The 23,461-nt window shown below is 38.0% G+C and overlaps 1 protein-coding gene across 7 annotated transcripts in view; it reads left to right on the top strand.

Moving 5' to 3' along the window:
- Positions 1 to 23,461, top strand: part of ELMO1 (engulfment and cell motility 1) — a 641,219-nt gene that overhangs the window by 276,751 nt on the left and 341,007 nt on the right. For all 7 annotated transcript variants that reach the window (XM_040472227.1, XM_040472225.1, XM_040472231.1 and 4 more), the window contains 3 exons: positions 4,027 to 4,062; positions 16,049 to 16,148; positions 23,056 to 23,207. In XM_040472227.1, the coding sequence (XP_040328161.1) occupies positions 4,027 to 4,062; positions 16,049 to 16,148; positions 23,056 to 23,207 (288 nt within the window). The remainder of the gene's footprint in view (positions 1 to 4,026; positions 4,063 to 16,048; positions 16,149 to 23,055; positions 23,208 to 23,461) is intronic.

The following is a 23,461-nucleotide window of genomic DNA, read 5'->3' on the forward strand; positions in this document are numbered from 1 at the left end:
TTTCTTTCTTTCTTTCTTTCTTTCTTTCTTTCTTTCTTTCTTTCTTTCTTTCTTTCGGAGTGAGAGGGTGCATGTAAGCTGGAGAGGGGCAGAGGGAGAGGGAGAGAGAATCTTAAGCAGGCTCCACACCCAGTGTGGAGCCCAACGTGGGGCTCAATGCAGGGCTCAGTCTCACCACTGAGATTATGACCGGAACCAAAATCAAGAGTCAAATGCTTAACTGACTGAGTGACCCAGGTGCCCCTTGGGCATGTTTATTTTAAAAATGAGTATATTGAGAAAGAGAGAAAGAAAGAGAGGAGAGAACCTCAGCCAGAGACATCAACAACGAAAAGTTACCCTTCTCTTTATGCTTAATCTGAATCAAAAGTGAGGAGGCTGAGAAGAAACACTGGTCAGGGAGAACCGTCGACGGCCAGAGTCTGCTATAGCAGGGGGAACACATATAAAAACCTAGAGGTGTTCAGGCACTAGGCCAGAAAGCTATCTTGAAAAGTTGTACTGGTAGGTTTATGTATTATACACACACACACACACACACACACACACACACACATATGTACATGTACACGTACACAGATACACACCCCACATACACGTTTATTTTGAACCAGTGCTGTTAAAAAATAAACTGAGGCATATGAAAATTTTTAAGAATTTATTTGACCAAAAATCAATTGGAAGCTATCAGTGCCAAACTGGAAGTGGTTAGGTTTCTGCTGCACCTGTGGCAGGGGAAAGACTTTTAGAGAGAAGAGGTGGAAGGAAAGCACCTATTTGACTGGCTGCAGCTTAAAGCCTCATTGGGTGTTCCTGATTGGTTGTTCTTAGATACCGGTTTTTTGTTTTTATTTGTGTGTGTGTGTGTGTGTGTGTGTGTGTGTGTGTGTGTGTGACCCTGCAGCATTTACAGGCTTAGATTTTGGTGTGCTTCTAGAGGCTTCTGGCCTTATGGCCACCTCAGTTAATGGCCTCCTTGTTTAGTTAACTGAAGGGTCCCCTACTAAATGGAAGAGTTGCAAGATCAGGTTTGAAAACTTGTGTCTGTTGTGTCCTTTAATACAGAGATCTAACTCCAGGTAGCGCCTTGCACCAACTTTCCTCTTGTTTCCTGATCTTTTTCCTTATGGAATTATTCCTTTTTTAAAAAGTTTTTTAAATGTTTATTTATTTTTAAATGTTTATTTATTTAAATATTTATTTTTGAGAAAATAAATAAACGTTTATTTATTTTAAATGTTTATTTATTTTTGAGTTTTTTTTAAATGTTTATTTATTTTTAAATGTTTATTTATTTTTGAGAGAGAGAGACAGAGCATGAGTGGGGGAGGGGCAGAGACAGCTGGGAAGACACAGAATCCGAAGCAGGCTTCAGGCTCTGAGCTGTCAGCACAGAGCCTGATGCATGGCTTGAACCCACGAACCATTAGATCATGACCTGAGCCAAATTCAGATGCTTAACCGACTGAGCTACCCAGGCGCCCACCTCCCCCACCCACCATGGAACTATTCTTCAGTGGTTCCCTTTCTCTCATGATTTTGGCACTTTTTGAGATTATATATCAGCCACTTTTAGAATATCCTCCAATTTGGGTTTGTTAAAAGGTAATTCATTAAAGGTGCTTTTAAGAAAAAGATAAAAGCATGGCTCTCATACAGATATAAAAATGAACATATGTTAAGACATTTTACTCATGTGACATGAGGGAATGAGGCAGATGCTCTAACAGTTTCAAAGGAAAAGTCAAAAGGGCACCGATTTATATGGAGCAAAGGGTTGGTGAAATGAATTGCAAATGGAGACAACCTGGATTTCCGCCTGCAAGGAGGAAGTCCATTAGAGCACTACATGACAGGACAAAGTATATATATTCATCAGTTACCTACAACTTAGAGACAACAGGGCTGGAATCTGCTAATTCAGAAGAGTTTGCAATGGACACTGTACAGTTTTCCATTGGAACAGAATTTTTGTTTCTACATGTTTATCCTGTATTGTTTTCCTGTTGTAAACCCATATGATACGTCTTTGTCTGGAATATTAGAGATGTTTGTGTGTGGTTTTGTTTTTTTTCATTGCAACCTATTGATGGCACATGATGTCTTTTTGTCTTGTTACTCGTGTTCACTTTGACTTAAGACCCTTATAATAGTGCCTTCCAGATGTCTCTACTGTAACAGTTTTTTGTTTGTTTTTTATTTTTGTTTTTGTTTTCTTTTGGGTAGTTACACCACAGAAAATGGGAAACAGTGTAAGTCAGGTTGGTATGTTTTCCCCCAGAGATTTGGTTCTACAACAATACCAGCACACCAGTCTTTCAAACAACATGGACTCATTCAGTCCTGTTTAATTCAGGAAGCTATAATCTGTCACTATTATTATTTATTTTGGTGCTTGGTTTGTCCCAGATTTGGCTGTCCTTCTGACCTGTCCTGTCCTTCCCATTATTTTTTGAGCATTCATTACTTTCTGGTGCAGTGACGTGTTCCAGGGTTATCTAGATCTTTCCTTGTCTCAGTCCCATCAGGAGTCTTTTTTTTTTTTAATTTTTTTAATGTTTATTCATTTTTTGATATAGAGAGACAGAGCGTGAGCAGGGGAGGGGCAGAGAGAGAAGAAGACTCAGAATCTGAAGCAGGCTCTAGGCTCTGAACTGACAGCATGGAGCCCAACGCGGGGCTACAACTCACGGACCGTGAGATCATGACCTGAGCTGAAGTCGGATGCTCAACCGACTGAGCCACCCAGGCGCCCCAAGGAGTCATTTTTACAAGGAGCTCAGTTCCTTTTAGTGGACAGTAGTGTCCTAGGTCTGCCCGCCTGTGACCACCTACTACTTTCACTCTTCCCAGTGGCTTTTTGAAGGAGGAGGGTGGGAAGGAAGCTAATTTTTTTTAAAGACAGATAAAGGAAAGGGATGGGAGGAAGAAGAAGAAGATGGCTGTATACATTTTTACCCTCACCCCTGACCCCCAGTTTTACCAGAGACTAGATCTGATCTCCTTGTGGTCAGTTAGGTTTCTCAAGTGGTTACATTTTATGTGGATGAAAATGAAACTTAACTTCATCTGAAGAGCCAAATCATTCATCAACCACTTACTAAGTATCTGCTCTGCATGTGCCTGACATTATAGTAGTGAGTCACAGTGTCAAGCCCCTGCCTTCAGAAAGCTGGAAAGACAGTGAGGTGCCCTACGAAAGTCATACAGCTGGTGACTCTCAGTGAGTGCAGATGTGAGTCCCACCTTCAGTCTGGTCACGTGGGGGAAATCAGAGGTCAGGGAGGCTTCCCAGAGGAGCCGAGAATCTGGTGAATTTGGAGTAGAACTTAGCTAGTTGGACACGTTGGTTAGAGGGAAAGGGTATTCCAAACAGGGAAGAACATACCTAGAGCCACAGATATTTGGCAGACTGGAGGGATGGGAAGTGGTTTGATAGGACGAACATCACTTGTTTCCTTATCTTCTTGACCCCAGGTTTTTAAGAAGCATGATTGTCCTTTCTTGCAGACAAGATTTGTCTATTGCACACTTTTTTGCAGGCTGCCATCACAGAGTTCCATGTGTTGTCCAAAACTATTGGAGTCTATTACGATGTCTTTTTTTCAAAGAAGCAATCTTTTCTCAAGAAAAGGGAAAATAGAATTAGTGGGCATTTTCCCAAAGAAAGATAATTATTTCTTCATTGTTTGGCATATGCTTAAGAACTGGTCTAGTTTTGGGCTCTACTTTTTTCATCAAACGTTTACCCATTTTGTTCAAAATGGAATGTTCTTATTGCCTTTATTCAAGTAAATGCAGTAGGTTGGTTGCAGTAGTTTAATCTCTGCCTTTTGGTTGTTTCTTATCATTAGAGAATACCAATTTGGTACTTTGAATAATGTTTTGAAATAAATAAAGTCTTGTACATCATGGCAGTTAAATCTTCCCTATATCTAATCCTGAGCTCTCTTCAAGATATATTCTTTGTGTAAAAATTATTGCTTTCAAACATACTCCTCACATGGTTGTTTTCAAATTTTGCAGACGGTACCAGAAATTGCAGAAGATCATGAAGCCTTGGTAAGAATTTATGATCAATTAATACAGATGATGTAACACTTCCTTCTTCTTTGCATAATTAAACCCTGTCCTCTGACTGATTGTATAACTATGCATCTAGATATTTTAAGTAAGTGGTTTTTTATTCTTTGTTTCATGTTCTTATTAACAGGTTTTTCAAACATTTATTTCCCATTTTTTTGCTTTGTGGTAGAAAGGATATTTTATGTTTGTGGCCACAAAATGATTACATCAGAATTGCTCTCCTTCTCCTAGAGCAAGGCTAGGCATAATTTTATGTACTACTTTAAACAAAAACTTCCTTTTTTGTGGCCTATGTGATGTTCAAAGTCAAAAGTCTTTGATTTTCTTCAATGACTTACTATGAAAAAGATACACATAAAAAAACATTCAGGATTGAAGTATGGAATGAAAATTATTTACTTTGAGTCTCAGAAAGTAGTCATCTGTCAAGCGAAGTGCATGTTAATTGTGTATGGAGATCTCAGAACTTCTTTCTTAGAGTTTCCCCCCCCCCCACTGCCTTTCTTATCCATTAAACAGGGTGAATCCAAATGGGGCCTAGCAAACTCTCTACAGTAGGCAGAACAAATTTCCATTTCACCAAGTTGTTAAGCAGATAATTTCAATTTGAGAAGCAAGACTGAACAGTATCTGAAAATGTGCACCTTATTTTTTAAGCCCTTGGAGAAAATTCTGACCACTTCAGTGTTCAATACTGGTCTCAAGTCATTCATCTTCCCCTACCCTTCCCACATAGAAAAAAGCGTATATTCTCTTCAGTTATTAAATTCTAATGAAGTAAAAGGTACTACTGAGATTTGAGGGTAAATTTTTTTAAACGTTATTTTGAGATATATGTTTGCGATAGTGGAAACACTTAATGGTAATGGAAGCAGAAGCCATCTTTCATGAGAGTTTGTTCTGGGCACTGTCTCAGTGTTTACATTCATTACTTTTATACACTCATATCTGACACACAAGATCAGTATAATGAGAATTATTGCCTTGATGCAGAGATTAAAATCAGGTAATGGAGCTGGGATCAAACCAAGTTTTTCTTTAACAACCTCATGCAACTTGCTAATGTAGAGGAAGTTGGGGGCTCTGAAGCCAAAATAATTTCTTAAAGTTTATTTGCCAATAGTTTTAATCACTTGGTATGTAGGGATGCTGGAAGTGGGATTACGCATTAACCATGATTTTCATTTATCAAATGTAGACAAAATCAGTGCTCAGGGCCCTCGTTCTGGTAATGGTGGAATGTCTTAATTAGACTTAATACAGATAAAAATGGTTAAATCTGGACAAAGTAGTGTGAACAAAAACACCTAAAAGCAACTACTTGAAGGAACTGGATAACCCCCCAAAGTAGACAGAAAGAGGGAGGTCAGTTCTTGAAAGAACATAATGGGTCTCATATGAGATTTGTGTGTTTGTAGCTTTTGCCTGAGGGTACCCGCTCCTCCAGTTAGCACGGGGCAGCAGTCAGCCTTAGTCTTGGTAAATTACTGAGAGGATATAGTTTGGGGGCTGGCAGAGCAGCTAGATTATTAGGGGCAATCTGTGAAAGAAGAGAAGCTCAGAGGGTAGGAGACCTCACTTCTACAGGTTCATATAGATCCACCTATAAAATCTGCCCAAATCAGAAGCATGAATGTGCATGTGTGAGTATGTATGTGTGTGAGAACCCCAAAGGACCTGGTAAAAACATCTACTGGGAGTGGAGAGAATTGAGAAGAGATTTAAACTGCTGCTCTTTGCAGAATTTGGAGTTTGATTCTAGCTAGGTTAATTTCTGCTCTAACAAAACAGTCTCAGAAAAACAGAACTGGATTTTGAGACTTGACAATCTTTTATTCCCAGTGTTCAGAATATAACAAAAATTACTAGGGGCGCCTGGGTGGCTCAGTTGGTTAAGCATCTGACTTTGGCTCAGGTCATGATCTTGTGGTTTGTGAGTTCGAGCTCCATGTCAGGCTCTATGCTGATAGCTCAGAGCCTGAAGCCTGCTTCAGATTCTGTGCCTCCCTCTCTCTCTGCCCCTCCCCCACTTGTGCTCTGTTTCTCTCTGTCTCTCAAAAATGAATAAATGTAAAAAAAAAAATAAAAAAAATTACTAGATAAATGAAGAACAAGAAAAGATGACCTATTCTTAAGAACAAAATAAAGCAGATAGTAGAAACTGACCCTGAGGTGACCCAGGTGTTGGAATTAGCTAATGGAGACTTTTTAAAATGTTATTTATTTTTGACAGAGAGAGAGAGAGGGAGGGAGGGGCAAAGAGAGAGCGAGACATAGATTACAAAGCAGGCTCCAGGCTCTGAGCTGTCAGCACAGAGCCCGAAGCGAGGCTTGAACTCACGAACCGTGAGATCATGACCTGAGCCAAAGTGGGAGGCTTACCTGATTGAGCCACCGAAGTGCTCTGCTAATGGAGATTTTTAAAGCAATGCTTATAAATATATTAAAAGATGAAAGTATTAGTATAATGAGTGCACAGATGAGGAGTCTTAGCAGAGAAATGGAAACCATAAAAGATAACAAATTGGAAATTATAGAACTGAAAAGTATAATACTTAAAATGAAAAATTCACTCTATGGGAGTTGAAGATGGAAGAAGAGACAATAACCTTGAAGATGAATCATTTCAAATCACCCAATCCGAAGAATAGGTAAAATAAATAGTAATTGACCTGTGAAATAGAAATAATTGGTCTAAAATACATCTAATTGTGACATCAGAAAGAGAGGAAAGAGAGAATGAGACCAGAAAAATATTTGAGGAAATAATGACAGTTTCAAAATTTGTTGAAAAATATATTTATAGAGCTAGGAAGCTCAGTGATCCTAACTGGAATAAATAGAAAACTATACCTGGAAACATCATAGTCAAACTTCTGAAATTTAAAGATAAAAAGGATACCTTGAAGGCAGCCAGAGAAAAACAACTTACTACATTAAGAGAGTAAGAATAAGAATGAGAGCTGATTTCTCATTAGAAATAGTGGAGGCCAGAGAGCAATATTTTAGAAGTGTAAAAAAAACAAAAAACAAAAAACAAAAAAAACCCCACACAAACCAAACCAAAAACAAAGAAAACCCCACAAAAAACAAAAAACTTGTCAAACCAGAATTCTTATCTAGTAAAACTATCTTCTGAAAATGAAAGTGAAATAGAAACACTTTTAGATAAAGGAAAACTAAGTTCATCATCAGTAGGCATACACTACAGGAAATATGGAGGAAGTTCTCCAGCCTGAAGGGACATGCATTAGATAGAAATTGGGCTCTACAGGAAGGAGTGAGCAACACTGGAAATTATAGATATGTGGGTAACTAGAAAAGACAAAATACAGTTTTGTCTTTAAAATTTCTCATATTTATTTACATTTGTAAAAATGTTTATTTATTTTTGAGAGAGAGAGAGAGAAGCAGAGAGAAAAAGACATAGGATCTGAAGCAGGCTTCAGGCTCCGAGCTGTCAGCACAGAGCCCGACACGGGGCTGGAAGTCAGGAACCGTGAGATCGTGACCTGAGACAAAGTCTGATGCTTAATCGACTGAGCCACCCAGGTGGCCCTCATATTTCTTTAAAAGGCATATGGCCATACAAAGCTAAAAGAAGTATAACTCAAAATCCAATAGAGGAATTAAAAGGGACTATAAAAAATATTTGCAGAAAAGAGGTAAGGAAAGAGAAACAGAATAAAACACAGCTGAGACAAACAGAAAACAGATGATAAATTGATTGGCCTAAACCTAATCATATCAATAATTAAATTAAATTTATTTATTTATTTATTTTCAACGTTTATTTATTTATTTTTGGGACAGAGAGAGACAGAGCATGAACGGGGAAGGGGCAGAGAGAAAGGGAGACACAGAATCAGAAACAGGCTCCAGGCTCTGAGCCATCAGCCCAGAGCCCGACATGGGGCTCGAACTCACGGACCGCGAGATCATGACCTGGCTGAAGTCGGACGCTTAACCGACTGCGCCACCCAGGCGCCCCAATAATTAAATTAAATTTAAATGGACTAATCACTGCAATTAAAATATTTCAGATCATATTTGAAAAAGCATGACCCAGCTATGTGCCATTTATAAGAAATGTATTGTAAATACAAAGGTGCATGTAGTTCAAAACTTGAAAATACATACATGTAAATGTGAATAATAATAAATTTTTTTTTTACATTTATTTATTTTTGAGAGACATTGGGACAGAGCGCGAGTGGGGGAGGGGCAGAGAGCGAAGGAGACACAGAATCTGAGGCAGGCTCCAGGCTCTGAGCAAGCATTCAGCACAGAGCCTGACACGGGGCTCGAACCCACAAACTGTGAGATCATGACCTGAGTCGAACGCTTAACTGATTGAGTCACCCAGGTGCCCCAAATGCGAATAATAATAAAACTTAGTTGTTTTATCAGTAGCAGACAAAATAACAATTCAAGACAATATTTTGTCAGAGATAAAAATAATTCATAATAAAACATGGTTGCGTTATTAGGAATACATAAAAGTGTTAAATGTTTATGTACCTAATATAAGATTTCAAAATACATGTAAACGTTGAAAAAAAAATTTTTTTAAAAAAATTAAAAAAAAAAAAAAAAGATTTCAAAATACATGAAGCAAAAAGCAACAGCTAAAGGGAAAAATAGACAAATCCGTGGGGCACCTGAGTGGTGCCCCAGCTAAGTCGGTTGAGCATCCGACTTCAGCTCAGGTCATGATCTCACAGTCCATGAGTTCAAGCCTCGTGTTGGGCTCTGTGCTGACAGCTCAGAGCCTGGGGCCTGCTTCGGATTCTGTGTCTCCCTCTCTCTCTGCCCCTCCCCCACTGGTGCTCTGCCTTTCTTTGTCTCTCAAAAATTAAAAAAAAAAAAAAAAAAAGACAAATCCTTAACAATAGCTGGAGATTTTAACACTGTCTTCTCATTGATAGGAAAACTGGCAAAATCAGTAAGGGTAGACAAGATTCGACCAACATTGTAAAATATCTTGGGTCACCATTTATATGGAGAGCATCACATTCAACAATAACAGAATACATATTCTTTTCAGTGTATGTGTAATGTTCACCAAACAGACCATATACTATGCTGTAAAAAGTCTCAAGAATTTTCAAATGATTGAAATTATACAGATTACATTCTTTGACCACAAGGAAATTGTATTTTAAATCAGGAACAATAAATTTGCGGAAAATCCTCAGATGTTTGGAAATTAAAAGACATACTTCTTTAATACCCAGGAGTCAAGGAATGTACCCAGGTGAAATTGCAGTATATTTTTAACTGAATGATAATAAAATATAATATAGCAAAACAAAATTTGTGGATGCAGCTAAAGCAGTGTGTAGAGGGGAATTATATCCTTAAGTGCTTATGTTGGAAAAGAAGAATGGTCAAGAAAAATCAGTGATCTAAGTTTCTACCTTAAAAAGGTAGAATAAATAAGTGTGAATTACATAAGTGGGAGGAGGGAATAAAAGGAGTAACTATCCGTGAAATAGAAAAAAAATAAATAATAGAGAAAATTAAAACTAGAACAGATTATTTGAAAATATTTAGTAGGGGGGAGCCTGGGTGGCGCAGTCGGTTAAGCGTCCGACTTCAGCCAGGTCACGATCTCGCGGTCCGTTAGTTCGAGCCCCGCGTCAGGCTCTGGGCTGATGGCTCGGAGCCTGTTTCCAATTCTGTGTCTCCCTCTCTCTCTGCCCCTCCCCCGTTCATGCTCTGTCTCTCTCTGTCCCAAAAATAAATAAAAAACGTTGAAAAAAAAATTGAAAGAAAAAAAAAAGAAAATATTTAGTAGGAAAAAAGAAGAGAAAAATCCAATTGTCAATACTAGGAATAAAAGAGGGAATATCACTACAGAATACACTGAAAATTAAAGGGAAATAAAAGAATGTTATGAATAACTTTATGCCAATAAATTTTAATCTTTAGATACCAAATGTGCCAGCTAATGAGACTAATGAACACTGGTGCAAAAATCCCCGGCAGCATATTAACAAATATAATCAAATGATATATAAAAAGGATAATACATTGTGGCCAGTGAAAGTTTATCCCAGAAATCACTCAATGTTTGAAAAGCAGTCACTGTGATTCAGTGTTTAGTAAAACAAAGGAGAGGGCTTAAAGAGAAAAATGATCTTAATTGATACAGAAAATAATTCATAGATACAGCAAAAGCACTTCATAAAATCCAGCATCCATTCATAAAAATTCTTAGCAATCTAGGAATAGAGAGAACTTCCTCAACCTGATAATGAGCATCTACTAAACAAACAAACAAACAAACAAACAAAAAAACACATCATACTTAATGTTGACATACTGAATTCCTTCTAACTTCTGCCCTTTTAAAGATTGGGAATAAAGCAAATGTGTTTGCTTTTTGCACTTCTGTTACATTGTGTTGGAGTTTTTAGCTATAGCAATAAATCAAGAAAGAAAGAAAAGACATAATAATCGTAAAGGAAGAAGTAAAACCATAGAAGACATGATTATCTGTGTAGAAAATTGTAAATCTATAAAGAAAGTCTTAGATCTCATAATTGAATTTAGCAAGGTTTCAGGATACAGCATCAGTGTATAAAAGTGATGTATAGGTATGCATTAATAGCCAAATGAAATTTTGAAAATTTCTATTTACAAAGTGGCAAAAATTATAAAATTTTTAGGAATAAATTTAACAAGAGACATGTAGCATCTCTTCACTGACAAATACATGACTGAAAGAAATTGAAGGCCTAAATAAGTAGAGAATATACCATTTCTTGGAAGACACACACATTGTTAGGATAGCAGTTCTCTCCAAATTAATCTGTAGGTTCAGTGCAATATTATTTTTTAAAAAGAAATTGCAAACCAATCTTAAAATTTAAAGGAAATGTTTAGGATCTAGAGTAGCCAAAATAGTTTTGAAAAAACAACAAAGATGAACCAAGTTGGAGGATTTCATTAACTGACTTCAAGACTCACTATAAAGTTATTAACACAGTGTGATATTGGTATAAGGGGAAAGACAGATCAAAGGAATAGAATGGATTCCAGAATTGATCCACAGTTAAATTTTTACCAAAGGAGTGAAAAGAACGTTGGCACATTCATGCTATGATCTGAAGTCCAAGGGAATGTCTACAGGGTGATTTATAAATTTATAACCTTTTATGTATATACTTTTTACCACATACAAAAAAAAAAAACACTTGGAGAAATTCAAAGGGCAGGACAGACTATATTCATTAACTTTGGGAATTAAGGATATATTGAGTATGACTTACCAAAAACTTTAAAAGTGGCCTTTACTTGCATCTCTTCTCCACTTCTGCCTGGCACCCAATCAAAACATTTGGAAGCACTGTTCTTTTATAAATTTAGCAGCTTAAATTGAAATGCTTCAAGATTGGCTGAATTTTGTTGGAATGAAGATGGTCTCTACTGAGTTGATGAGAAACATTTAGTTGAATCATTCCAGCACACATGGTGTGTTGGCTGTGACATAGCTCTCGACCAGCATGTAGTTTGCAGTCGGCTTAATCTGTGGCAGTCAGTACTGCAAAATCTTTAGCTTAGCACTTTATAAAAAAACAAATAAAGCAAACAAATAAAAGTGCTTCTGCACGTGCCATGTGCTTGCTTTATATTTGTAACCCTTTTAGCCTTGATCTTGTGCACGCGGCATTGATTTCAGAGTCTTGGCTCCTGCCTTCTCTCCTTGGAGCGTTAAGTCAAGTCCTCTAGGAGTGAGACTAAACATCTATGTCAGGGTTCAATAAGGGCTTTTATACATGCATCATTTGAAATTAGGTGATTGAGTTCCTTGATTTGGAATGTAATAAAATTTTAGGATGGCCATCTTCTCCTTGCAACTGAGGGTTTGAGGTTGAATTTTAAAAAAATTCTCCTTCAAAAAAAAATCCTCCCTCATGGAAACCTAGTATGCCATCCAGCAACCAGTCGTAATGAATTATATTTATGTTATATATGCACTATATATATGCTATATTATATTTGCATGTGTATATATATTTTTATGTTGTAATACATAACATGTATAAATGTATCTAATAACATACATATGTTATATAGAATATATTAAATAGAATATATATGTTCTGTTCTATAGTATAACCGACTATATATGGTCTAAAAATATATAGAATATGTTAGATATATAGAATATATAGAATATATTCTATAGATATTCTATATATTTTATATCTATATAAAATATATAAAATATATAGAATATCTATAGAATATATAGAATATGTTAAAATATATGATGTGTATAAATAAAATGTTATTAGATAATATTTCTACAAAATACGAATATCAATAATATAACATGTATATAAAGTGTTATTAGATCGACCAAGGGAGCGATCCCTGCCATGGACACCTTGGTGTGTGATATGAAAGAAGCTTCTCTCACTTACCAACCGTTCACACTAATGGAAACTACAAAGCATATAAAGGCCTATCGCAGTGGCAGAAATGGTGCTCCACCTCCTTAACAACCATGGAGATTAAAATCCTGGCCCCAAAAGCAGATTGGAGATTTGAAAACCAAATGATACACTTTCTCTCCGTCTTTTCTCTCAAGTCCTTGCAGCCTGTCTGAGAAGTCTGTGGGCAGAGTTCTAGAGCATTGGAGGAAGCAGGACAATCCTAGATGTTACTTAGGCCACTTGGATTATGGGCCCATTGAGCAGGGGACAGAGTCATTTTTCCTTCAGATAATTAGAGAGCATAAATATAATTTATTTCTTGTTTCTAAGGCAGTTAAGGAAGACTAATACTATCTCTATTCTCAGCCTCAACTAGCTCCAGGGAATATAAAAACAAGTTTGATTCCAAGAGTGTGTGCTTTCCTTTGTCACTGCCTGTCCCACTGCTCATGCTGTTAGTGACAACAGTGAGGCAGTGTTTTGCCTGTATGGAGGCCATGTATGGAGGCCATGCCGTTCTCCAATGTCGTGTATATGGGGACTTTGAGCGTTTGAGATCTTTTAACATGCCAGGTATAAGCAAATGGCAACTATTATATGTTTGTTTTCCGCTTTTCTAAGTAAAAAGGAAAATAAATTAGCAAATAGTGTTTACTGATAATGATACGGTAAAATAATACATTAGCTAATATTGTTTACTAATACTATACATTATTATGTAATAATGTTTTCACAGTAATACTGATACCAACATACTCTATTAATAAATCTTGCTAATTGTTTTTATACCTGGCTCTCCTATTTTCCTGATGCAATTTACTTTTTTTTTTTTTTTTTTAATTTCACTCAAGCTAATGTCTGGATTTTGTCATTCATTGTCTGTAGAATGAGTCATTTCTGGAATTCTTTTTTAAAATTTGACCTTTCTTTCTCCTCTTTTTAACACGTTTTTCATCCCTCTACTTTTTTTTTTTTTTTTGGTTCTGTCCTTCAAGTAAGTTTGAGTTTTCTGGTTTGGGACTTATTTTGGGGGGCACGCCATGTAAGGGGCCCCTATAAGATTAGTATTGCCAGGCTGTGAGTCAGAGAAGCCTTTGAAAAAAAGTATTTCTGGCCTGCATGGGTTGGCTTTCCTTGCGTTCCACCCCCCCTCAACCCTGGCTCCAAGGACAGAGAATATTTGAAGGCAAACATTTGAAGATCATGGGCTTTGCTTATCTTTCTAGAAGATCACTTTTACATAATGATCATAGCTAACACTCACATGTTGCTATATATATACACCACACACTGTTCGAAGAGCTTGGTAGCTTGTTCTATTTCCCCAGAAATCCTGAGTGATCACCACCACCACTGATTTTTTTTTTTAATAAAGAGCGTGCATGAGCAGAGAGAGGGCAAGAGGGAGAAAGAGAGCGAGAGTGAGAGTGAGAGTGAGAGAGAGAGAGAGAGAGAGAGAGAGAGAGAGAGAGAGAGAGAATCTCAGTCAGGTTCCATGCTCAGTCCAGAGCCCAACATGGGGCTTGATCTTATGAACCATGAGATCATGACCTGAGCTGAAATCAAGAGTTGGATGCTTAACCGACTGAGCCACCTAGATGCCCCACCACCATCATTTTTAATAAATGAGGAAACTGAGGCACAGAATGTATCAGTAGCTTGCCCACTTAGAATTGGAGGGGAAAACTGCTATCTGACTCCTGAATCTGCACACATAATCATTTTTATCTATTTTTATCTGTTGCATCTCATCGTCTCTGATCTCTGGGAGCTTTGGATCATGGTCTTCTGAGAGCCGTTGCCTCTTCTGTAGGTTTCTTTCTTGCATCACAGCTTGGAAAGTGATGCAGAATTCCCAAGGCCATTACTGAGGCTGGGCTGGGAGAACTGGGAGGAAGGGAAATTATGAAGCCATTTTACTTTTTTTTTTTAACGTTTATTTATTTCTGAGACAGAGAGAGACAGACATGAGTGGGGGAGGGGCAGAGAGAGAGGGAGACACAGAATCAGAAGCAGGCTCCAGGCTCTGAGCTGTCAGCACAGAGCCCGAAGTGGGGCTCGAAATCACAAACCGTGAGATCATGACCTGAGCCAAAGTCGGTTGCTCAACCGACTGAGCCACCCAGGCGCCCCATATGAAGCCGTTTTAAAAGAAACATCAGCCTCAGGCCCCTGGGTGACCCAGTTGGTTAGGCATCCAACTCTTGGTTGCAGCTCAGGTCATGATCTTCTAGTTTGTGGGTTGAAGCCCCGCGCTGGGCTCTGCGCTGACATTGTGGAACCTGTTTGGGATTCTCTCTCTCCCTTTCTCCCTGCCTCTCCCCTGCTTGCTCTGTCTATCAAAATACATACATACATACATACATACATACATACATAAACAAACAAAAAAGAAACACGAGCCTGTTTTCTATACTATTAACTGAGAATAGATGGGAAAATTCAATCTAAACATTCTATGAGACTTTGTAGTGTAGCAATTGTATATATGAGTTTACAGATTCAAATTCTGAACTATATTTTTTAAAAATCAAGCACATGAATCTGTGAGGTTGCATAGTATGCAGAAATCCTGATGGGCATAATTCAATGTACTTGAAGACAGTACTTATCTTGAGAGTTAACGTTTATTATGATGATAATTTACAGTAGAGGTGAGTTTCTGTAAAAGATTCTGAGTGTCTGTTGAGTGTGGTTTTGAACGCATTAGAAACTAGGATATTGTCTGATAAGGGTCATGGGTGGAACTGTTTGTCTCATCTCTGTTTTGATTTCTAACTCAAACATTAGACCCTTCCTATAGCCTTCCAAGTCACAGCAAGTCTATAGTAAACAGTCATTATTTCTACAGATATTCTATAAAGACTATTAATAAAATGCTGTCCAGGGTAACAGAAATGAATATGCTTACTTACATATATATTTGTACCTATGTGTTTGTGTATGTGTCTGCACTGACACACACTCACACACACACACACACACACACACAGACCACTCAAATCCTGTGCAAAGTGCTAATACTCTTAATAGAATTATTTCTAATTATAGATACCATGAATAATAAAAGAAGCACATTGCCCTGTCTTGGTTACTCTAACTTTCATTTGCTGAAAAGCTTTTCTTTAAGTTATCATTTACTGAATGCTTATATACTACACATGTGATTAAGTGCTCTACAAGCAGCCCTGTGATTAAATAGGTATCACTATTCAGTTTTTCAGCTAAGACAGAGGCTCAGAAAGATTTGTGAACTGCCCAGTATGACATAGTTCACCAGAGTGAGAATCTGTGAGAGCCCAGGTCTGTCCCACTGAGGCCCTGGCTTATTCCATAAAACCCACCTTCCTCCTTTCCGTTGACTCACAATTTTTAAGAAGTTTCCTGAGGCCTAGCTGTGTATCTCAATGATCTTTTATAATTCTTCTGTATCCACTTATTTAAAGCTTTCTCACTTCTGTGTCTGTGCTTCTGCTCAGCTCTCCATCTCCATTAATCTTCTCTGTATTTTCCAGCTTTGGAGACATGCTGTCCTTCACCCTGACAGCCTTTGTTGAGCTGATGGACCATGGAATAGTATCCTGGGATACGTTTTCAGTGGCGTTTATTAAGAAGGTAATGCAGATTGTTTTTTCAGGGCTTAAATTACTTTCATAGATATTTTGCTCTGCTTTGAGGATATGTCATAGTTGTTTCTTATAGTTATTTGTGTAAAAGATAGATGTGGTTGTTGAAAATATTATGCATGAGGGGGTCTGGGCACCTAACTTCTATGTGAAGATGACATTGTCTCCCCACCAGGATCATAAGGGTGTGTATGTGAGAACCCACAGTCAAGGGAAATCAAGGAATCACGTTGTTTACACTACAGAAGCAGTCCCTTAGGAGTCCCTGGACAGGATTCAGTTATTAAGACCTAAGTAGAGTTTTATCTATCCTTCATCAACCTTCTCTGCCCTCAATCAGGTATTCAGGGAAGGAGAAAGAGGGAAAGCATATTGATTTCCTGCATACCTGGGTTTGAAGCAGGGATATAAGAGAAGGAGGTGTGCTTCGGTCCATGCTTCTTAAGTCAAGCTCACTTGTAATCATGGTGCAGTAAATGTCTCTGGGATTGATTTCTCCTTCTTTAGGAGGAAGGTAATGAAGGGATGGGCAAGGTGGACTTGGTGTGGGAACAGAGGGCAGAAGAGCCCCCGCCGTTCCCTGAAGGGAAGGGGGGCGCCGTTCCCTTATAAATTTACTTTATAAGTATAGATTTCTGGGAAGGGTTATGTAAAATAAAGAATTTCAGAGAATCTGTGCAAAAGCTGGAAAGTCCAAGCAAAATGCAGAAGAGTCACTTGAATTTTTTAAACCTTGTTATTTTTATCCATGTTGAAATCATGGTAGACTTACAGAAAAATTGCAAAAACAGTACAGAATGTTCCCAAATGCCCTTCATGCAGCTTCCCCTAGGTTAACATTTTACATAATGATGGTACAGTTACCGAACTAGGAAATTAACAGTGGTACTATTACCATTATTTGATTTCACCATTTCTTCTACTAATGTCCTTTATCTGTCTAAGGGCCTGACCCAGGATCCCACATTGCACTTAGCTGTCATGTCTCCTTAGAGTCTTCTGATCTGACAGTTCCTCAGTTTTTCCTGGTCTTTCATGACAGAAAGTTTTGAAGACTACTGGTCAGTTATTTTGTAGAGTGTCCCTTATTTTGGATGTGTTTGGTATTTGATGGTTAAATTAAGGTTATGCACTTTTGGCAGGAATGCCAGAGAAGTAGTGTCATACCTTTCTCACTCAGCACATTGTATCGGGGTACATGGTGTCGACATGTGTTATTAATGGTGGTGTTGACCTTGGTTACATGGTTGAGGTGGTATCTGCTGGGTCCACTCACCGTGAAGTTCTTTTCCTTTTGAAGTTAATCAGTATCTTCTGGGAGATACTGCCTTGAATGAAAGGGCACAGAAAAGCCCCTAGATTGTCAAATGAGGGTGTTGGAATTGGGTGCCCCAGAGATCGAATGCTTACATGATACATATTTATTTCAGACAAGAGCTGATTGGGAACCAGGGCCTTCTCAACAGACCTCTGAATTCTCTTCCCTTATGTAAGGGCATAAAGCCAAAGGAGATGATTAATGGGAACTACTAGAAGAGGAAGCCTCAGTCAGTGGTACGAATTGCTAAAAAGAAAAGAAATGATTGTAGATGAGAAAGCCAAGGAAATGTAAGCAGTGAATGATGAATGTGAAGAACAAATTGCTGTGTTCTGTCTTTCTAGGATAAAAGTTCTAGAGAAGTAAGTTCAAATCTGAAGATACTGGGTTTTGTGGATTTTTCATACTTAACAAAAATGTTAACTCATACTGGATTATGGCAGGCCTTTCTCTCCTACATCCAAATTGCCTTGCTTGTCTGTTGTTAGAGCCTCTTTTGCTCTAAAAACAGTGCTGTTCTGAATGCAAATTCCTTGAGGTTGTATTGTGCTTTCATCCACATTATCTCTTTTGATCTCCAGAAATCCTTTCCAGAACAGAACAGACTGTCTTGCTATTACTGGTCAGGAGGGGAGGATACAATGGCTTGGGGAGGTTAAGTGATGTCATAGGGAGTGGAGTGTCACTGGTCCCATGGTTAAGGGCTTCTTCCCCTCATGCTATACACCTGTGCTTTCAAATGGTGGGAAAAATAGCTTCTGAAGATTGGTTGAACCAGTATCGCCTCTGTTCAGCCCTACCCAACCTCACTGGTAAGAAGTTAAGTGATTTCTTCTGCTCTCCATTCTCCTTGGATCTTGTGTTTGTCCCTGTGCAAACACTTACCACATTTTTGTGAATTCTTTGTTTTTTTTTTTTTACTGGCTTCCAGTAGACCATGAGTCGTAGGAGATTGTAACCACAGCTTTCTGCATGACTTTATCCTCAGGGCCTGGCACCGAGGAAGACCGTAATACCTTTGTGTGAAATGAATGAGTGAAACTTGTTTTGGAAGAATTTTTTTAAAACTCTAGAACTTGAAGAAAAGAAGGAGTATAGTAACACCGTATTTAACTCTGTTTCAAGTAAAAATCAGTTGTGAATGGACAGGGATTTGAAAACTTTTTCGTTAAATGACATGAGAAGTGGTTAGAGAGAATGACAATAATTTAATATTCTAATTACGTAAGAAAATGGTTTTCATTCATTGAAATTAAATTAAAAAGTCTAAGGAAGCAAAGACTAGTGGTCTTGGCAGTTTAAATAAAAAAATTAAATATTTTCTCAAAGGGCAATACATTTAATGGATTTCACATTCTCATTCCTTGCCATTCTCTTTCCTTTGCATTGCTACTTAGATCTCAGTCCCTTATGAGAATCTGAAAAATGGCCATCAGAAAATGACTTTATAATTGATAGTTTTTGTAAGGTTAACTTTTTTTATTCATTAGCTGGATCAAATTCAGCACTTTCACAACCCAGGAATTGTATGCAGGCAACTGTCTTTTAAATGGAGCTTTATCTCAACAAAACTCATCTAGGAAATGCCCTGACAAAAGATGTTTATCTCTGTGGTCCAGACTTGGCTTCCTATTAATGCCAAATTCATACCACTTTGGAGAAATATTTTTTCCCTGCCAGCCCGTCTTCTTCTTTACTATCTGTTTTCTTATGTGTGGATGGAGATTCTCGTTTACAAACTTTGTCTGCAATAAATAACATCATTTCATAAACATTTTGAAAGGTAGAATCCCTTGATGACAAAATATAATGTTGCTTTTTAAAGAGTTGGCTACTTAGGGAGAGGGTAGGAAGTTGTGGAGAAGAAAGAAAGGGAAGCAAAACAAAACAAAAAACTGGAACTTTCTATCTTACCCTTTGGTTTTCCCCTAGCCAAGTATAACATCAGTGCCTTTTCTCAGAAGGGGTGTTTCATACAAATGCTCTTACAGCCTTAGCTCTGCAGGAGGGCCTGGTTCACCCTACATAGTTTTCAGCACCTGGACAGACATCCAGCCAATTCAGTTTAGAGACTCAGTAATTTTTACCTCTTAAAAGACTAGAGAGATTCATGGGCCTGTGCCCAGATAATTTAAAATATGGCAATGGAACTGCAGGCTCTCTGTGGTTCTTTTCAGTTTTGACAGCATGGAAGAATTTTAAGATCTCGCCCTAAGTTATTCTAAGAAGTGTTTATGTGATTTTAATAGTTTATATCTTTGATGCATGCACTGTGATGCCCCTTAGCTTTTTAGAAGCCACGCAAATACTCCTCCGTATTATTTAGGTAACATTTAAAAATGAATGCAAGCATGTGGAGGTAGTATATATAATTATTGCTAACTCTTCTCACCTCTTCTTTCTTACAGTACAGACCTACTTTCACACAGCTGTGCTTTGGCTTAGGGCTGGCTCACCTGTGTGGGCCAAAAGTACAGTAATGGAGCCAGAAGTAATCTAAAGGCAAAGAAAGTCATTGTTTCTTTGGGGGTGGGCAAGAGAAATTAAAAATTTAACCAGAAAATCTTTACTGTTCCGTAACTATACTAAGATCTATAGTTATTTAAAATAGACATAGAGAATAACGCTTGTATTTTGACGAATTTGTACATGCCCTAATAAGGAGCCTGTCTACAGTCATTATGTTTGTTCAGTCAGCCCTGATGCCTTGGTTATTGGTACTTATTAGATGGAAAGATTGGGTCATTTAAATGTCTGGTTAGAACCACTGACAGATAAAGGCAAAAGGTGGCAGTTAGTTTAAAAAAGCCACTAGTATTTTAGTACTACAAAATACTAGTACAAGTATTTTCACGTTCTCAAGCCACAGACTTGTACATAGACTTCTAACGATCTGCATGCCTGCTGTCTGCGAGGCAGGACTCAGCTAAGTGTGTTACACAGAATGCTCCTTTTGTAAGCTGCATTAGGATTGCTGAAATGATAGATTCCATATCTCACAAAAGAGGTGAAGTATAGAAAAGATTAATTTTTAAGAATATTTTGATGAAGGTAAGGGGTTAGTTTTATGGGAGAGAAATTGATAGAAATGGCAAAGGGAAATGGAATATGTATATGGAATTCAAATATGCCTGAATTAGAGCAGAGAACACAAACTCTTGTACAACATTTGAGCAAGCCCCCTGGGGCCATGACGGCCAATAATTTGTAGGAAACTTTAAAAGAAGGTATAGTTTGTATCAGAAAATATTGAGAGTTCTGGTTGGATATTTTGAGAAAGGAAATGTTACCAAAAGGATATTTATGGAAGTAGAGGATAAATGTGTATTAGAGGGGAATCTTGAACATAAAGGAAAGTGAAGATGCAGTCTTAGTAATCCAAGAATGATTGGCCCCTGGGCCGATGTTGTGCATGTACAACTGAATGCGTATCAAAGGGGAGACATCGCAAAATGTGTTTGTAGTGATAGAAAATAGGAGACTGGAATTATAATCACTAATGATTATGGCAAACTTGGAAAAAGGTGATAATTGAGAAAGGAGGATTAAGAAGACAATGAGATTGTTTTTCACACCTTTTAATTTAGGCTTTGTTGGAATATCTACTTGGAGTTGTACTTTTGGATGCCAAGAATAAGCAATTAATGTACTTTATAGTAAATGCCTTTTTATTTTTCTGTCTTTGCTAGACTATAAGGTCCTCGAAATTAAAAAATCATGTGGGTTTTGCTCATTTACCTATTTCCAGATCTTAGGACAGTGTAAGCCTCTTTTATGGCACACAGTCCATACTAGTACTTGAATAAGTGAGACGAGTGTGTGGAAGCTACAAGGTAGGGGGGCAGGTATTGACAGTAGGCTCTCAGGTGGAAGCTTCTCCAGGAAGTCTTAAAGGTACATCCAAATTTACTAAATGGGGGCAAGAAAAGGAGCATGGAAGGTGGAGAGATAGTGCTGAGAAAAATCAGAAGTACTGTCAACAAATTTATTTGTGAGTTCTTTAGCTTTTTTTTTTTTTTAATTGAGTACCAGGAATTATGCTGGGATAATGGAAAATGGTTGAGGTGGTGTTGGTGAAGAAGTAAAGGAACTGACATTCTGTTTAGAGGATGTCTAAGTGAAGTATTAAACCGTGGGCTCAGGATGAGGGTAATTGGATTTTTGTCAGAAAAAGATGGCCTTAGCTTGGTAGATTTGACAGAGTGGAGCAGACTGTGAGGATTAAGGCAAAGGCTTGCCAGGGACAGTAAACACATTGGAGAAGTTTATTAGCCATGAAAGGAGCTGAAGCAGTCTTTTGAGAATCTTAAAATTTTCATACTCTTCCTGTGCTTTATGCTATAAAATAATAGCTTTCTGGAATATAAAGCCATAATATTGCCATACTATACTTCTTCATGTCATCTATTTGCCACCCCTGAGATCCAGATGTATCTGGGGCCAGAGAGGGTATTGGTATCTGTATCCACTACCCTTACTTCCACCAGGGAGTCATTAGCTAGAAACAGTGGAGACGGTAACTGTGGTTGCCATGGGCACCTTTGCGTTTAATCTTGTACAAGGATGGAGAGGGGATGAGGAGAAGGGGTCAATGGGACAGCAGAAAGGAAGAAATTAGTGCCAATGGGGGGAAGCAGCAAGTGTCGATTTGTCATGGAACCAAATTATTTAGCTTTTAAGAAAGTAGTCATTATGTTGATATAATAACAGCCTTTTAGTGTGAGTTGTCAACAGACAGGAATAACTTTTAATGAGACCTCTAAAATAAAACCTTTATGGTACCCATGTGTTTGGGTTACTGTGATCCATTATTCTAACCCTTATTTTACTTCCCTCTTACGTTGTGATTTATTGTGTTTGAGGCCCTAGTGATTCATTCCTTAGGGAATATATTTTAGTGCTTAAGCTATTATTTTAACTTTTAGCACTGCTCATTTAAATGTTCTCCTGTTTGCTAAATTTGAGATGAAAGGAATGTATTTTAACCATAAGGAATTGGAAGAATGGGGGAAAGAGTGTTTCATTGTTGAATAATGAGGAGCGTAGCCAGTGCCTAAGAAGTTGCCAATTGGATTGTGTTGACAAGTGTGATTTGTGTGAATCCCTTAAGAATATAACCAGGGTCATAATATGAACATAAAAATCATGAATCGTGTGGGTGAAGGAGTAGTCTGGGAATGGAAGGAAATGGCTATTAGTATATGTTGAAATTACTGTCTCAAAGAAACACAGGAGTCCTCACAATATATGTGTTGAAATCATCTGCCTCTGAAAGCTAAAACCCAGAAGAAAAATCCCAGAAAAACCAGAAAATAATTCTTTGAAGCTGTCTCCTTTTTAAAGTTGCTTATTATTGAATTATAGAAATAAGATATAAATATTGCTTTGTAATATATAATATGAGCAATCATCGCTGACTTGATGTGTTCCTTACTATCCTGCTATAATTCTAGATACTTTTTATCCTCTGTGTCTGGTGTTTCTTAAGTGAGCTCCTAATTTCCTTAGTTTGCTCCCTTCTGGACTTCTATGCTCTGTTTACTTCAAGTAGTCAATTGTGTCCTTCTTGGATTTTCAGATAGCAAGTTTTGTCAACAAATCGGGCATGGACATCTCAATCCTGCAACGGTCCTTGGCCATTTTGGAGTCAATGGTGCTCAATAGCCATGACCTCTACCAGAAGGTGGCTCAGGAGATCACTATTGGACAACTTATCCCACATCTTCAAGGGTAAGCATACCACTGCCACCCCCTCCATGAGGAGGGGAAATGGTTCTGGTAGACAGCCACCATGGAGCTCTGGGAAACATTTTGGATTGGTTTGATTAAATAGGCAGAAAAGGAATCTTGATTTGACATATAGGCACACCGTGTACCAGACCCATCCCCCATCACACTGAAATGGCACAGTGACTTGCCTGTGGAGTGGAGCGGGGGCGCGGGGTGGGAGGCATGCCTGTTCCCAGTACCTGGCTCTTCATAGG

The sequence above is a fragment of the Herpailurus yagouaroundi genome, unplaced genomic scaffold (genome assembly GCF_014898765.1).
Source record: "Herpailurus yagouaroundi ecotype Mexico unplaced genomic scaffold, PumYag 100, whole genome shotgun sequence".
Taxonomy (NCBI): Eukaryota; Metazoa; Chordata; class Mammalia; order Carnivora; family Felidae; genus Herpailurus; species Herpailurus yagouaroundi.